Source organism: Durio zibethinus, chromosome 18 (genome assembly GCF_047325235.1).
Source record: "Durio zibethinus cultivar Kanyao isolate XHJ-2024 chromosome 18, ASM4732523v1, whole genome shotgun sequence".
NCBI lineage: Eukaryota > Viridiplantae > Streptophyta > Magnoliopsida > Malvales > Malvaceae > Durio > Durio zibethinus.
In genome coordinates, this window is record NC_143179.1 from 23292838 (window position 1) to 23310600 (window position 17763).

Consider the following 17763-nt stretch of genomic DNA (forward strand, 5'->3'; position numbering starts at 1 on the left):
AAACAGCTGTTGACATATGATATAATTCAAAGTCATTAATTAAGAAGACGATGATGCAGGCAAGTAGCATGATAACTAATGATTAATGAGGCATGGCTCGGCTTGTTAATCACAAAAACCATATATGCTCATAATTGCAATTTGCATACATAACATCGAATGTATATACTTCTTCCCATTAGTATGTGATTAACTCTTCCCACTAACTACAACTTCAAAATGCTGTTATAAATATTGCACCAATGATGTGGAAATATTTTAACGTGTTCATTGCAAACAGCTAAAACTTGAATATTATTAAGTATTTAATTTAAAATTAATTAATTGTAAATAAAAAGATTCAATATAAATATAATATTACAATAAATTAAATATTTAATATATATGAGATAATATTATTTTAATAAATTGTTATCACATGTAAATAAAGATAAAAAAAAATTTATCAGTGAAAGATTTAAAAAAATTAAAAAAAAAATTAGTTCTAACATCATATTAAGTATTAACTTAAAGCAAATTGATTGTAAATAAAAAGATTTAATTTAAATATAAAATTATAAATATTTAAATATTTATTAAATATAAAATAATACTACTTTAACAAACAATCTTCACTTTTCTTTGGGATAGAAACAAGAGCAACATTGCAACATACACATACACTTTTATAATAATATATATCTTTTCCACTGCGACAAATTTGTTTTAAAGAAATTAAAATCAAGCTCCATCCCATCCTTTCCTATATATGTAACCTATATAAGAAAGTTGTTCCGGGTTTTATGATTAAAATTTGATTAATTTAATCTGAAAAGTATGAGAACATTTAGTTGTAAAACTTCTTTACTCTTTCATCATCGGCCAGTTGTAAAATTTAATCTGCTCCCGACGATGAGTTGACCAACTCTGATCATCGCTTTTGATTTTCTTCTTCTGAATTTTATTTCCACATTTCTTGGATCTCTTTCCAAGATTGAAAATAGTTTCTCGCTCATCCAAAAATTTATCCTCAATTCTTATTTTCTTTGTTACCTCCAAAACTTTGGAGCGTAATGACTAAACTACACTTTAAAATGATCAAAACCCAACATTATTAGTTGATACACATGTCGCCCTCAACAATAGCTGTGGCTGAGTTTAATTTTTTGTTGGACAACAACCACATAACAATCGGCATAGCTTTAATTTATTTTTATAGATTCTTTGTTGGTGCTATTAATTTTTAATTTAAAATTATTAATGATTGAATCATGATTTAAAAATTAAAAATATAACACATCATCGATAAGAACAACAGCAATAATTTGCATTTACAATAATAAATACATAATTTTTTTTTTTTTGAGAAATATGCATGAAAGTTCAAAAAATAATTAAGAGTGACTGTGCAAATACTAGGGGTGATTTGATGTTGTATTGTACCCCTGAAATCGTCCGTGGGAACATAATGAAGAAATACCTGCATGTGGGAGGTAAACTAGATTTGGAGTGATAAGCCCTGACAAGGTGGCATCCAATTTTGAATTTTAACAATGGTTCGAGAGTGATTCCACCATGCCATTTTGTTCAGCTGGATGTATTTTATGGTCGAGTATTAATACTAAAACCTCACTAAATTAGCCAAATAAATAATAATAATAATAATAGTAATAATACTTGCTTATTGCGTGTTCTTTGTTAAGCAGTCAGTCAGTTTTGAAGTCTTCTAACTTTTAAGCTTTGTTATTTCAGCCATTAATAATAATAAACCCAAAAAAGAAAAAGGAGAAAACGGACTAAAAAACGGTGACGTTTCTCTGTTCTGCCTGCCTGCCTGCCTGCCTGAGATCCCATCCCAATTTCCACAATGGTCTCTTACCCTTGAAACTGAAAATTCCGGTCCTTTTCTCTTTCACTTTCTTCACCGTCTCGTTTTTGTTGTTTTAAGTAAATTTGTAGCAAAGCATTGATCCAATGCAATCGAATCGATCCATCTCTCCCTCATTCCACATATTCAAAGGTACATATAATTCCTATTTCTTCGTCTCAATCTCCATTCGTAAAATTGTTTTCGAAGCCGTTTTTAAATTGCCATTGAAAATTTGATTTCCTTTTCCATCAAATTCAATCACAAATATAAAGATAATTGACGTTTTCTTTAGCATTTCTGGTTTCCTTTGGCATGATTTTTAAGCGAAAATCTAGATTATTACATCCCAATACTACGTTTCTCATCTTAGATTCATCTTTCATTTTGATCAGTGAGCGAGCGATTGAGAGCATTACTTGATCGTTGGCTTTGCCATCTATCCTATATTCAGCTTCTGATATCTCGTATCAGAACTATGGGCTGCTAATTAGCTTTCTGATTTGCAAGGTTTATGGCTAATAGCTTGGAGATTTATTTTTCATCTATGATCTTTAGATTGCAGCTGAGGTTAGTGGTGCTGTTGTTCCGTAGAGTGTGATAATGTCTGGGGAGGGAGGTGAGGTTATTCAAGCGCCTGAAACTCAGGTGGATGATTCTTTGAAGCCTGAGAAACAATTGTGTGAAACAAATGGAATTCTTTCCAAGGAAAATGGTGTGTTTGATGCCAACTTGAGTTCAGATGACACTCATGATAAGCTTTTACAGACAGTTACTGAACTCAAATTTGAGAATGAATCCCTAAAGTCTCAGCTGGAGGGCTTAAAAAATTTCCAATCACAACATAACGGTCCATCCCAAGAAACTAATGTAAGCGGACAGGAAACAGGGTTATCGGCAGATGTAAAAAAACTACACGAAACGATAGAATCTTTGAGCAGAGAACTTAATGAAGAAAAACAAACACAAGCTGCAGCAGAAGAGGCTGTAAAGCATCTTCGAGCAGTCTACTCAGAAGCAGATGCCAAAGCTCAAGAACTCTCTGCCAAGCTTGCTGAAGGTCAGAGAAGTCCATTGTTAAAACTTGCCCCTTATTAATTTCTTAAAAATATTTAAGGAATTTGCTCTGGAAAGTTGGCCCAACGTAAACTTATAAAGTGACAACTTGTTTGTTCTAAAAACATCTCATATAACAAGAGAAGGAAAACTCTGTTTTTAGTGTAATACATGTTTTATTTGTGCAAACTCTGTTTTGACTCTTGAGTATTTACCATTGATTGTGGTGTAGCTCAACAAAAGTTGGATCAAGAAATAAAAGAGCGTGAGGAGAAGTATAATGAGCTTGACTCGAAATTTAACCGGCTTCACAAACGTGCGAAACAGCGCATTCAAGAGGTTCAGAAGGTGAATTTTGTCCCCTGATTCATTTATTTAACTGCATCGCTTTCTTCATGTTGTTAAAATTTTATATCAAGAAAAATAATGGAAGGAAGGCTACATGTTTGCATGGGAACTAAGTTAGATTGTTGTTTGGAGATTGTTATTTTCAGGAAAAGGATGACCTTGAGGCCAGGCTTCATGAAGTTAACGAAACACTTGGGCGAGCATCATCCCAACAGTCAGGACTGCAGCAAGAGCTCGAGCGCACACGTCAACAAGCAAATGAAGCATTAAAAGCAATGGATACAGAGAGACAGCAATTAAGAAGTGCAAACAATATGTATAATCATTGTTGAACTACATAATCCTAACAATGAAGTTCAACCCAAATAATGCATTTATCCTTCATTATGAATCTCAATGTCTTAACATTGACTGATAGAGATTTATAAGAGTTTTGTTCCTTATTTGTCAATTTTTTCATAATTGTGATACCATTAATATCCAGACTCCGAGATAATATTGAGGAATTGCGCCGTTCAATGCAGCCTAAAGAAGATGCACTCGAGTCATTGCAGCAGTCACTTTTAGAGAAAGAACAGGTACTATAGCTTTATGTGCATGCCCAATGAGGCTAATTTTCTCTTTATGATGTATATTTAATGTGCTTGGTTTTGAACAAGACTTTATGTGTTTCAATATCAAGAGATTTCGTGCATGTTTGTATGCTTTCTGGAAAACTATTAAACCTCTAATTCTTTTTTTTTTTTTTTGGTCTTTTCATTAATGGTCCAAGCATAACTTAGGTCTACAAAAGCTTAAATAATTCCTCCTTACAACTCAAAACTTACTGTATCATAGATTTGATCTTCAAGAACTCAATTCTTGGTGACTTCATGCGTGAACCTCTTAAAATGAAACAGAGTTAACAATAACATCGGTTCTTATGAATGGATTTTATGTTTTGTTGCTTGGTCTTCCTAGTGTATTCTACGTCTGAAATTCTTGATGGAATCTATCTTATGCATGCTCACATCTTAGGTGTTGGAAGACTTGCGAGGATTACTACAAGTTGCAGATGAAAAAAGGCAAGTTTCATTGGCTGAGCTAGCTGCTAAAAATCAGAAGGTAAATTGGCATTGAGATGTACAATGTGTCAATCATGGTTAAGATGCTAAGAACTTTCTCTTCTTTTTGGTATACCTTGCAAGAATGGTGCTTTAGTTTCTCTGATGGCTCTCTCTTCTTCATCAGAATATAGAGAGCTTGGAAGCACAACTTGCTGATGCTTTATCCAATAGAACCAAAGCCACTGAAACAATTTCTTCCCTTCAGGTGAGATTTGTTATCACTTTTAAGATAAAAGACAAGCAGCATTTTGCCCTAGATGGAGATTGAATACATTTTTTAAGTCCTTCACTTAAAGTCAATTTTTTTTGTGTGGGTTGGGAGGGGGAGGGGGAGGGGGTTATGGGGCTTCTTTTTCTCATTCTATGCGTCACTTCTAGGTCTCTGACATAGGTAGACTAAGCATTATGGAGACATACTTTTGCAGGTGCTATTGGCAGAGAAAGAGTCTAAAATTGCTGATATGGATGTAGCTTCAACTGGCGAAGCTGCACGATTAAGAGCAGCTGTAGAATCTATTAAAGGAGAGCTTGCACATGTGAAACACGAGCATGTATGAATCAAACTCTTCAAATAAGTAAATGCCATTAATGAGAACAATGTTGTACAATGTTGTTATTAGTCACCGATATAGTGTGTTAACATTTTGTTCTTATCATGACAAACATGTGATGTGTTCAGGAGAAGGAAAAGGAAAGCTGGGAAGCTGCCTCTCATGCATTCAAAACAAAAATGGAAATTGCTGAGAGTAACTGCATTCGTGCTGAAATAGAAGCTGCTAAAATGAGAAGTATAAACATTTCTGAAAGAACCATTGGAATTTTAAATTTATTACTTATGTGCAAGAAAATGAAAATCCATTTTGTTTGTTGGATAGGTCAGCTGGAATTAGAGGCGTCTCTGCAAACCCAGATGCTAAGCACTAAAGAAGCTGAGCTAGCAGCTGCAAAAGAAGAGGTATTAACTTTTATCTGCATCTCATTTATTCAATTAGTTTTTTCATGCAGTTTATATATTAATTCTGAATGACCAGGGAAAGATGTTAATATTGTTCGAGGATGTAAATTTATTATTTTAGCTTAATACGTATGCAGACAACAGACACATAAATTTATAGCAGACCCTTATATGTTCTTCTCCTTATTGTGTTGCAGATTAGCCACCTTGAAAGGGAATTTTCCTCTTATAAAATTCGTGCACATGCACTTCTCCAGAAAAAGGATGCGGAGCTAGCAGCAGCCAAAGACTGCGAGCAAATAAAAGCTCTTGAAGAAGCACTAAAAGTATAATATTGTAGTATAAGATAACGATGACTTTGTTATTCACATTTCATCTTTCTTTAAAAGATTAAAAAACCATTTCTTTGGTTGCTGCAGGAGGTAGAAAGAGAAGTGTCATTGGTATGTGGAGAAAGGGATAGGGCCCATCAAGATCTTCTGGGTGTTTTACGTAATCATGACAAAGAACTTGCGGAAAGGTAACATTACAAGTTAACATTCATGATGAGATAGCAATATGTACTGAACTTATGTTCTCAAGGACACTAGTCAGGAAGGAAAAAATGGATGCTAAAAATATAATATTGTTGGATTTTAGGCTTTTACAAAGTCAGAATTTGTGCTTTGAATTCATCCTTAAGTTTTCACTCTGCGTTTTACTAGAGATGCTGCACTTGATAATGCCAAACAGCAGATCAAAAGTTTAGAGATGAATCTTGATTCTGCTAATGCTCGCCACCAATCGGAGAAAGCTGCATGGGAAATAGACCTTAAAAATTTGGAAGAAACTTGGAGATGTAATGCATCTATGCATTGCAAATTTTCTGTCATTTTCTTCCTTTCTTTTCCATTCTCCTCAAATATGTTTCTAGATTGAACTTTGAATAAAGTTTTATTTATAATTCTTGATTGCAGTCAGATGCGAAGCACTTACTGCTGAAAATGAAGCATCCTCTGGTGAAGATATACAAAATGAATTAGAGGAGACAAAACTACGATATAAGCGGTTGAAGGTACCTAGCATTTAGTATTCTCCCTTTGGCTTAGATGAGGACAATTAACTTTTATTTCTGCTTTTATTGATTGGATTCTTTACTTGCAGGAGGAGCATGCATCACTCCGTGATCTTGCTGATAGAATGATTGAGGAGAAGGATAAAGAAATTTCTGGGCTTTTGGATGACAACAAAAATCTTCAACGATCTCTGGAATCAAGACAACTGGTATGTTTCCCTTTCTCTTGTATAGTTGTAGACCTTAACCTCAAATCTCAACACCCTTGAGAGTCGTTTAGCATTTTGTTAATTTTGGGCTGACTATAAAGTGAAATTTTCAGGCTGATCACACTGAGAATTACAGCACAGGTATGATGAGTATTTATGTGGTACCACTTGCAAAGTTTTATTCTATTTTTAGATGGAAACTTAGATTTTTTTTTTTTTTTTGGATTTTGACATATACTTTGCTGGGGCTGTCTGATGTTTAATGCTAGTCTTTTCAGCCACGCAAAAACAATATGCTCCAAATTTAAGCACCTCTGCAGCAGAACAGCAGATTCTGGTAGCTTCATATTTCCTTTTCTTTTTCCCCGGGTGGGGGTGGGTTTTGACAAATATCTTTTTCATTGCTATGCATATCTTTTACAATCATAGATTGTCAAAATGGTTTTGCATTAACTTGTCCTTCAAATTTAGCTTTTAGCAAGGCAGCAGGCTCAGAGGGAGGAAGAGCTGGCACAATCACAGCGACACATTTTAGCCCTTCAGGTTAGTTATATCCATTCTATTTTAATTATTTTTCCACAGTTTGGTTTCTTGATGGTTGCTTCATGCAGGAAGAAATTGAGGAGCTTGAACGTGAAAATCGCCTCCACAGTCAACAGGTATGAAGAAGCCTAGACTTGCGCTGTTTCATTATTTGTTGTACCTCTGGGCAGTCCTCATAGTGGAGTTTGTTGGTGTGGGAAATTGTCTCTTATCTGATGAAAGCAAGGTCCCCATAAGGTAGAAAGTGAATTTATTTGAAATGAGATGGATATTCTTGTGTTGCATCAAACTTGTATTTTCTTCACTTTAAAATTATCTTGTTTTTTCAACCAAGAATATACCATGCTTTCCTTTACTGTCTGTTGCATTCAATGAAAATAACTCTTCTTTGGGGGAGGGGGGGTGTTTGTTATTTTGGATAGATTGTACCATGATAATGTTTTAATTGCTAGCTCCTATTGCCCATGTGCATTTTCATATATCACAATCGTAGGAAGCTATGCTGAAGGGGGAGCTTCGCAACATGGAAAGATCAAAAAGGAGAGAAGGTGTTGATATGACGTATCTGAAAAATGTTATCCTAAAGCTTGTTGAAACAGGTACTAACTTTCACAATCACACAAGCAGAAGTTCTGTTAATTTCGGTTGCTTAATGCCCCTTCAACGTCCAAGTATCAATGCATAAAATGTTTTGGAACGTTGCTAATTCTTTGAATAGGTGAAGTGGAAGCTCTACTACCTGTTGTAGGAATGCTTCTTCAATTTAGTCCTGAAGAGGTGATTTTCTATTTCACTTCTTGATGCTTAATTTTGTGGGTTCCTGATATTAGGCAAATGTTCCTACCACATACACTATTACACAGCATTCCTTTTATTTTGTGTGCTTTGTTTAGATGAAATATTGTTATAAGTGTAAATACTTGGAACTTATAAACGTACTGAAGAATCTTCTGTTTCATGGCATCATTGGCCTTTGTGCATGCATACATAGATGCAGAAGTGTCAACAAGCCTACCGCACCTCTACTGAAGTTCCATCAAATCCAGCAAATGAAGCTTCGGGACCATCCCTTTCTCTTTTCTCAAGATTTTCATTTTCGTAATGTAGAGTTCTTTTGTTGGATGAGAAAATCTTTGATATCTGCTTACCAGCTTCAGCCACAGTAGGTGTCTGCCCTCTGCCTGTGGACATACCCAAAAGCATAGCCGTGGCCACAGTAAAATATTGTTTTTTTTTTTTTTTGTAAAATTAAGTCATTAATTACGTAATTATTCAGTTGTAAAGAGCACTCACGAGGAAGAATGGTGCCCAAGGAACGTATTCTTTTTCATTTTTTTCTTATTGATTTTCACAACTCAATGTACAGTAAAGAATGTGGAAGAAACTAAAATAAAGAACTATATATACTAGCACTGATACAAATTTCCTCATGACATCCGTCAAATTATCCTGGTTGCTCAAATAGACATCAATGCCAATTTCCGTAGTAGTGACGCCGGATTCCCAAGGATGCACTGATTTGGACTTTTTTCTTCGATTTGAATCTACTTGATCTAATGCCCTAAGTAAGGTTTATTTCTTGATTCTTTCTCTTGGGTACACGACATCGTTCGGGTGTTTTTTTTTTTGGTTTCAACATTAGGAAACAAACAAGCAAAAAAGCTTCTCAGATCGCTGCAACAGTGAGATTGGCAGGTCCTAGTGCAATTAACACTGGAAAAGTGTACATAAAAATCAAAAGTCAAGCGACCTTTCAGCATTTCCCGAAGAAGCATGCAATTTATATATTATTTCACATTGAACGACTAAGAATCTAAATGGGAGATGAAACTAGTAAAAAAGAATCTGGCTAAACTTCCCCTGCTTGGAACTTTCATCCATAGTACTTAATTCCGAACCAACATAAAGCCAAAGCAAACATAAAGGAGAACGCAACAGACTTGAGACAAAAAGAACAACCGCCCTTATATAGGAAGAGGCATGAATCAAGCATGCCTTGCCTGGAAATCCTTCATAAAAGCAACCAACTTCTCAACTCCAGCTAAAGGCATAAAAGCTCGCATGTCTCCCACCGACCTATGTCCCTTGAGCTCCACCATCTTCTCCTTAGCAGCTTCTTTCAAAAACTCAGCTTCCAACTCTGACTTCTCCAATGTAAATGGCACATTCATCAGCGACCTTACTGGTTTCTCAACAGGGCATCTGTAGAATCCCTTGCTTTCAGCAATGGCATCGTACAAAATACCCGCTTTCTTTTTGTTCTTCTTCTCAACCTCCTCCAGTCCTCCCTGCTTCAAAAGATCTTCAAACACCAACCCACACATATAAATCCCAAAACAAGGAGGTGTATTGTACAAAGAGTTGTTCTTAGCATGGATCTTGTAATAAAGGATCACGGGGGTAACCTCTTGTGCATTTCCTAAAAGATCCTTCCCGACAATCACGACGCAGAGCCCTGATGGCCCCACATTCTTCTGCACCGGCATAAATCAGTCCGAACTTGGTTACATCAACAGTCTTGGAACAAAAATTGGAAGACATATCAGCTACAAGAACCCCATTTGGATTGCTGGGTACTGGATAGTCCTTGAACTCAACGCCATAAATAGTCTCATTAGCGCATATGTGCAAGTACTTGGCATTCGGGCTTTGCTCTAAACCATCAAATGACGGGACCCTGACCTATTTCTCTGATTTCCTGGACCAAATGACTTTGGGCTTGCAATATTTCTGAGCTTCCTTGAATGCCTTTTCTCCCCACGAGCCAGTAACCAGATAATCAACGGAGTAATCGGGCGGACAGAGATTCAAAGGTACAACAGCGAACTGGGTGGTGGCCCCACCTCGGAGGAACAACACAGCATAATTTTCGGGGATGTTGCGAAGGGCACGAAGATCGGCCTCGGCTTTTTCGATAATAGAACGGAAATCCTTGCCACGGTGGCTCATTTCCATAACGCTCATCCCGGATCCGTGCCAGTTGTAAAGGTCCGATTTTGCCTCCGGTAAGGTGGCGGGTCCGGCGGCAAAGTTAAAGACCCGATCTTGAGGTTGGGTTTGGAGGGAGGGGCGATCTTGGATTGGGATAGTTGCTGAACATGAAATGGAGAAGGGTCTGGCAGGCCTTTGATTTTGAAGATGGTGGAATTGGGTTTGAGAAAGGCATGATTTTGAAGGGTCTTAAGGGGGAGAAGAGAATGAGTCGTGGTTGAGGCTGTTGCTGCCATGGCTGTACATTTCAGAGACAGGCAGACAGACAGGGAAGGCAAAATCTTTCCTTTTGGTGGGGTTTGGTTGAGAGTCGAGACATGTGAAAGCAATTGGGAGCGTTTATAAACAAAGTGTTCGATATTTGTAATGGTTCCAAGGGGAGCAGACGGTTGGTGAGAAGTGGACAATTGGAGCGGCGTATAATAATAATAATTATAAAATAAAATAATAACAAAAACTTAAGATAGTATTGTTAAGATTCTATCATCCGGAGAATTCGGAATTGAAGTCGTGTCAGTTGTCAGAGCCTTGATCGTATTATCTGTCGTTATGTATAGAAATGGTATCAGAGCTTGCAGCTTGCCAAGATAGTGAGAAGAAAAGTATGTTTCTAAAGTTTTGATTATTGAAATTGAAAAAGGAAAAGCCAAAAGAGAATCTTACTTTCATGGATTTATCCACTCTTAGTAACTCCAGTTCTCAACCTTCTTCCTCCAGATCTTCTTTTAGTTTGTCCTTTCCTCCATCTCCTGTACTTAAAAAAGTCCTCCTCTTCTAAACTTAAGTTCTTATATAAAGTAGATTACATTGCAGAAGAAAAGAAAACCTAACAAACAGTTCTACCTCTTGTAAATCCTTATACAGCTTTCTCAAACTCTTCCTCTTCTCTTACTAGATCTTTAAAAACTCTTTTAAAACCCAAATATTCAGCTCCAAAAGAATATGTTCAAGCCACAAACTTTGATCAATGTATTCTTTCAGCAGGACCTCAAGAGCACTTTGTTACTCTTTAGATCCCAGAAGAATTTCTTCACCAATGGTCAGAACAAGGATACACTCACATTCACTTTGGTGCTATCAGAATCGCTTTGACCTTTCATGACAGAAATGGATTTCCTGTCTGTACCAGAATGGCTTTATTAGACACCAGATTTAAAGATTACAAGCATGCAGTCCTTGGAATCGTCGAGACGACACTCAATGCAGGAACTATCTTCTTCACAGTCTTCTCAAATTATAATATGTCTTTTCATGATCCAACCCTGTTAGATGCTTTAAAAGTTCAAGTCCAGATCGTAGGCACAGAAATGAAAGGCCTTCAGGCAACCCTTCACTACCAGATGGCATATAGAGTTCAAGATCATGCCATTAACTTGCCTCTTTCCCACTCCAGTGATGCAGTTTTTGTTAAAATGAAAATAGCAGACAGAACTCCTAAACATGTTCATATTCCAAAGTAGATTTCCAATGAAAAACTTACCACCCTTCTTTCAAAGACGTGGATGACAAGTTATCAAAAGATTTGAAAACAAGATGAACCAATTGAACACTTTGATCCAACCTACAAGACAAATCAGGATGGTACTGTCACAATTGAATTTGATCACAGCAAAAGAAAAGATGTTCCTCCTCCAACAATCTTTCCAACATAATTTATGATGCAAAGATGTCATGCTGATCTCTTTGATGTTTCAGTCACACACTTTCAGTCCAATGAAAATCCCGTGTATGCATATAAATCTCCAGAAGGACATTGCTATGGGGACATAAATTGTCAATGCAAAGAATGCTAGCTCGATGCAGATAAAAGCTTCTTGGATGATGATGATGATATTCCAAAGAAGCAAAAGAAGAAAAAGTCTTCCCAGCAAAAGCTCAAAGAAAGATATGAAAATGGAGACCTTGAAGTTGATCTCCTTGGTGAACCCTCAAGAAAGTTTGACTACTATGTCATCTATCCTAAGAAAGAAAAACCACACCCTCAAACCTACTCACCTCAACCCACACACAAACCAGATTCCACCCAAAATTCCACCCAACCTTTACCCAAACCTTTATCACAAATCTCTATGATGCAACCAACTTACCCAAGCTCAAATTTTCCTCATTTTGAAGAATTTCATAAAGACCAATACAAACACATTCCAAAAATCCTCACTCCCACTGACAGAGATGAATATGGAAACCAAAAAAGTGTTTCTCGTGCTGAAGCAGTTTTAAACTGGTAGATTGAAAATTCTCTCCAGCAGAATTCATACATGTACAGAATCGAACATAAGTTGGACCAAGTCAGTCAACACTTTGATCAGAGCCTTGTCAATCTCCAAAATATTATTCTTAAAATTCAATCAAGGATAATCACACTTGATCAAGAACTCAGATACATGGCTGAAACCAACACTGGAATCACTTATGCTTTCACTGAACGAGAGAAAGAAATGAAGAGCCTAAAGATTCAACTTGTATACCTTCAAAATTAGTTTCGTCAGAAACAACATCAACAACAAGCAGCTTCGAGTTACAACATCTTCACACCATATCACACTGGTATGCATGATACTCCTTACCAAGCCTATACTCCTCCTCTATTTCAACCATACAATCTTTCAACCTCACCTTTAAAACTTTTTTCACACCTTTTCAGTACAAACCTCCCCCAACATCTATCCTAATATTCTCACAACCACCACAATACTTCACTCCTCTCTCAGACCAATCAGACCAACCAGACCAATTCCCTTTCGGTACAACTAAAAAATAGATTCACAGATTTTAAGAAAAACAACCAGTTGATCCAAAACCCAAACGAGTAGCAAAACAACCACTTTCTCAACCTTCAAAACCACACCCAAGCTCAAGTTCCACACCTCAAAATCCTACACCTCAACCAATCCAAAAACCTGTACAACTTATGATTTTTCTTACACAAACCCTTTCAAAAATACTTCACCAGATGGCACAAGACAACCTTCCTCAATTTTCCCTTGAAGATATTTTTCCCTTTACCTTTGAAACTGAATCTCACATGGATACTGTCAAATCAGATGAATCAGTTGAAATAGATGATACTGATGACTCAGATGAAATGATGCTCCCTCAGATTTTCTTGACAGAACCAACAGTTGAAGTTTCAGATGATAACCCTGATGCAATGGATGCTGAACAACACCCTCTTCCATAATAATCACATGCTCCTCCTTCAACATCAAATTTTTAGTTTTTACCATTGATGATGTTCCTCCTTCAAAATGGCCCTCAAGATTTCAAAAATTCTTAGCATGGGGACTTGTTGAATTAAACTTTCATCCCAATGTTACGATGAACACAGTTTTGATCAGACTTGTTTTCAGACTAGTTGAAACTCTGAAAAATTTTTGGGACAACATTGGTGAATATAGACAACTTCAGTTTCTTCAATGCCCAACAATCACAGACGCTGTCTCTCAATTTACAGTAATCTTTTATGGACAAGAAACTCACAATTAGAAAAGATCAGAGAGTAATTTTTCAGACTCAAATGCTGTTCTCTCCATCTAAAAGATCTTGATAGACACTATCAACAATTCTCTCAATATTTCTACATACTTGGTGGATTCGATGATGTCAACTTAAAGCAAGCATTTTTTAATTCTGTTTCAGAAGAACTTACCCAGCAAACAAGAATCCAGTTGAACCTCAGATCTTTTGATGTCAAATCTATGACCTTTGGAGACATCTACAAGATAATGCTAAAAGTCCTTGATAAGATTTTCAAAGAGCATAAATACATCAAAACCTTGGTGCACAACTTCAAAAAGCTTGAAAAGCCATGTTCTTACTCTTTCTCAGGACTTCAAATCAAATGTTCCTCCAAAGATCCCACATGTTTTTACTGCAACAAGAAAAAGAAGCATTTCAAAAGATTCAGACCTTTCAGACCTCTACAAATTTCTAGACCCAGACATAAGAAGTTTTTCAGATATGCTGATAAACTTAGAAGATTTCAAAGATTCAAATTTACAAGAAAAAAGAAAGACCCAAAGATCAAAAGCTTAAAATATTTTCTCTATGGAAAATCAGGACACTTTTCAAAGAACTGCCCAAAATCAGACAAAAAATCAGTCAAGATGATCCAAGATATTGCTACTATCTCAGGTATCAATCTCTTAGATGATGATCTTGAATCAATTTTCTCCCTTGATGATAAGCAGAATGAAATATCCCTGTTTATGATTAAGTAATTTGATGATGATGAGTATGCAGATTCAAACTACTTAAAATACTCAGATGATTTCACAGATGATCAATGTTATGAGTATATGTCAGTTCAAGAACTCTAAAAAATCCAAACCCTTCAACCTTCAAAATTACCCTTAGCTCCAGTTCAGATCTTCCCTCATAAACATTCTCTTCCTATAACAGTCACAGTTTTCTTTGATACTGGTGTAACCCAAACCATAGCAAACCCTCTTGTCTTACCCAAACACTTTTAGACCAAACAAAAAACCTTCTTTAAAATCACTGATGAAAATGTATTTTCTACAGACTTTGTCAGCAACCCTGTTACCCTTCAAATCTTTTCAGGATGTCAAATAAACTCAAAAGATTTTAGGATCTCCACTTCCCCAGAAAGATCTTGTTATTGGTTTCGATATCATTACCACTATACCAGGTTTAAAACTTAGTGGAAATGGTATCAAGTTTAAAAGTTATTTTAGACCTTGGAAAAACTTTTCCAACCTCTTCACCCTAGCCTTTCAACCAGATGTTTTTCAAGATTTCAAACACAAGTTCATTCACTTTTCGTGTGCAGAAACTCACTCAGATTTTCTTCAGAAATGTGATCACCCACTTTGGCAAAACCCTAAAATTTTTATTTTTCTTTCCTTCAAAAAAGATGAAAATGCCAATCTTACAAAAGCTAGTCATTCAGGCATGAACTCAGATCATTTCAAGCAAGTAATCCAAGAATGCTCCCTTCTTCAGGCTCAAGGATTAATTGAACCAACCTCTTCTCTATGGACGTGTGAAGCGTTTTATGTCAACAAACGTTCAGAACAAGTTCGTGAAAAACTCTGATTGGTAATCAACTACAAGCCTCTTAACATTTTTCTTGCAGATGATAAGTTCCCTCTTCCAGACAAAAAAATTTTGTTTGTAAATTAGCAAATGCAAAAGTCTTCTCAAAATTTGATCTCAAGGTAAGATTTTGACAACCAGGTATACATCCACAGGACAGATATAAAATGATATTTTATACTCCTCAACACCATTTCCAATGGATTGTAATACCTTTTGGATTAAAAGTTACTCTTTCACTGTTTCAAAAGTCATGACCAAGATATTTGCTCCAATCTTGATAATGCCTTGATTTACATTGATGACATCTTACTATTCTCTTCTGATGACACCTCTCATGCACAGTTATTGGATAAGTTTCAGCATATTGTTTAATAGTATGGACTAATACTTTCAGAGAAAAAGATGATCATTGGTGCTATAAAAATTGATTTCCTAAGCATACATCTCAAAGATGGTCAGTACATTGCTCAACCTCATATTGCTCAGTCACTTACAGATTTTCTTGATGTAAATCTCTCAAAAAAGTAAATCCAACAATTTTTTGGCATAGTCAATTACGTGAATGAATTTCTTCCAGATATTGCCCAGCTTACATATCCACTCAGACAGATGCTCAAAAAAGAACCACCCACGTGGTCTCAAGTCCAGACAAATGCAGTACAAGCTTTGAAGATAAAAGCAAAGTCACTTTTCACTTTAAAGATTCCATCAGATGGTAAAAAAATATTACAGATCGATGTTAATGAATAGTTCTAACAACTGACACGACTTTAGTTTTGGGCTCTCCGGATGATAGAGTCCTGACAATACTATCTGGTACTATGACAACAGCGTGTAGATCGATCAAACTTGACAAGATAATATCAACCATAAGCTTTTCATAGATCAGACATATAATCAAGGTATTCTAATCGGTGTTCAAGACTCTGACGCCTTTCTGGCTTAACGTCGAACTGGGGGTCTAACTTTTATGAAAATATGTCTTTCACTATAGTAACTTACTAGTAGTATGATCTTGGGGCCGTATGACTTTTCTTTAGCTGAGAAAAAGGGATCAATGATCTGTTTAACAGATTAACAAGAGTTTCTGATGTAGAGGATCTATAATAATATGGCAACTGCAGAGCATACTTAACTTGTATCACTGTAAACTTTAAATAGTTTGAAGATAAGTTATGAAGCTAAAAGATTTAATAATGGAAAAAGGAAGATGGAATCACCAAAAGAGAATAGAGGTTTTTAGCCAAATATATTTTTATAAAGGAAGGTTTTGTTACAAGGGATTTTTTTGATTGCTAGAGTGATAGATGATTTTTTTATGATTACTTCCTAGAGAAGTATCATGCTATTTATACAAGGAAAAAGTAAAGGACTAGTAGCCTAATAAGACAAGATTAGGACAAAGCAACTTTACAAGTGGCTTAGGATAAGACTAAAGGACGATGAGTCATAACTAAGGTACAATAACTCATAACTATGGTATAAAGGTTCATTATTATGGTATAGTGACTCATCACTTATTATATGGTGACTAAGCACTATGACTTATACTAAAGTATAGTGACTCATTATGACTTGACTAAGACATAAAGTTGAGGAAGACTTGACATAAGATTGTCTTGATGTGAAGTCATCATTATCAACTTCTGTGGAGTCTTCTGGAAAAAACTAAAAATATCACGCGTAATTATACAAGATTGAACTGGAATAGAGAATATTCTGTCGTGTAGCACCATCATTTGAGAGAACGTTGAGTGTATTCTGGAGAGAGGTTGAGGTGTGAATTATCTGCGTCTGGGGTGAAATCATAACCGATGTTGACTAACCATTGATCTGGATCAAAATCATCAAGGGGGTCTTGAGAATCTTGCCATTCCATTTATGGTTTAACTTCAGGAGGTTTTCAATAAGGATTCCATTCTACTGGGTCTGCATGGTCAAGTTCAAATCTGGTAGTTTCAGAAAGAGGTTCTGTCCAAGTACCATCAAGGCGAGTGTCATAAATTTTTTTATCAATGTTAAGCTGATAAGTGTATTCTGAAAGATAGTTTCCTCATGGAACTTCATCTTGGAGCTCTGGCTAATTTTGCTTAGGAAACTTGTGATTCATTTCACAATTTTATCTCTGGAATTCAGTGTATTCAACTGTGTGATTAAACTGAGAATCAAACAACGAATATCCTTGGGAGTTGTAAATTGCTGCATAGGGGAAATACTATGGATCTTTTGTCAAACAGCTGCAAGATCTGTGAAAGATTAAAATAATATGAGGATCAAGAAGAACTTTTGTATATCTCTCATAGGTTTCAATCCATTAAATCCAAATGGGAATGGGTCTGAACCAGGTGAAGAAAAACTTAAGATGTTGTTGACTAGGGTCCAACTGGTGTTTGGTAGGGTTGATGGTTGACTGCTGAAAAAGGTGAATAAGGGTTTTGAGCTTCGGAAGGGGGAATTCGATAGCAATATAGTAAAGGTGACAAAGGTACCATATAAAACAAACTGTTTCTTTTGGGAAACAAAGAGGTTCAGGGAATTTAAAAGGATGGATAAAAGGATAATCAGGGTGTATACCAAGAGATTGAAAAAAGGTG

General features: G+C 36.0%; 1 protein-coding gene and 1 pseudogene across 7 annotated transcripts; one reads left to right on the plus strand and one right to left on the minus strand.

Moving 5' to 3' along the window:
• The first annotated feature begins 1856 nt into the window (after window positions 1-1856).
• On the plus strand, window positions 1857-8550 carry LOC111300144 (protein GRIP-like). Of its 7 annotated transcripts, none has more exons than XM_022895793.2 (22): window positions 1857-1999; window positions 2242-2906; window positions 3135-3250; window positions 3397-3566; window positions 3735-3828; window positions 4268-4354; window positions 4481-4561; window positions 4782-4907; window positions 5036-5144; window positions 5232-5311; window positions 5509-5637; window positions 5731-5831; window positions 6016-6149; window positions 6268-6365; window positions 6455-6574; window positions 6688-6715; window positions 6844-6911; window positions 7046-7117; window positions 7186-7233; window positions 7611-7716; window positions 7836-7894; window positions 8109-8550. In XM_022895793.2, exons 2-22 carry the CDS (start codon window positions 2450-2452, stop codon window positions 8217-8219), a joined length of 2394 nt encoding a protein of 797 aa, XP_022751528.1. In that variant the 5' UTR covers window positions 1857-1999; window positions 2242-2449; the 3' UTR covers window positions 8220-8550. The 7 variants fall into 7 exon arrangements, with proteins under 7 accessions (XP_022751528.1, XP_089604190.1, XP_089604191.1 ...); XM_089748064.1 differs by having other exon boundaries at window positions 8115-8550; XM_089748065.1 differs by having other exon boundaries at window positions 6853-6911.
• A 326-nt stretch (window positions 8551-8876) lies between these two features.
• On the minus strand, window positions 8877-10510 carry LOC111300145 (phosphoserine aminotransferase 2, chloroplastic-like; annotated as a pseudogene).
• Between the last annotated feature and the right edge of the window lie 7253 nt (window positions 10511-17763).

What these genes read in the sequence shown, in the direction of transcription:
- LOC111300144 (XM_022895793.2), top strand. Translation starts at nt 2,450, where the DNA reads ATGTCTGGGGAGGGAGGTGAGGTTATTCAAGCGCCTGAAACTCAGGTG. An exon ending in CACTTTTAGAGAAAGAACAG is followed by an intron (nt 3,829 to 4,267) that starts GTACTATAGCTT and finishes CTCACATCTTAG; the next exon opens with GTGTTGGAAGACTTGCGAGG. An exon ending in GACAAAGAACTTGCGGAAAG is followed by an intron (nt 5,832 to 6,015) that starts GTAACATTACAA and finishes GCGTTTTACTAG; the next exon opens with AGATGCTGCACTTGATAATG.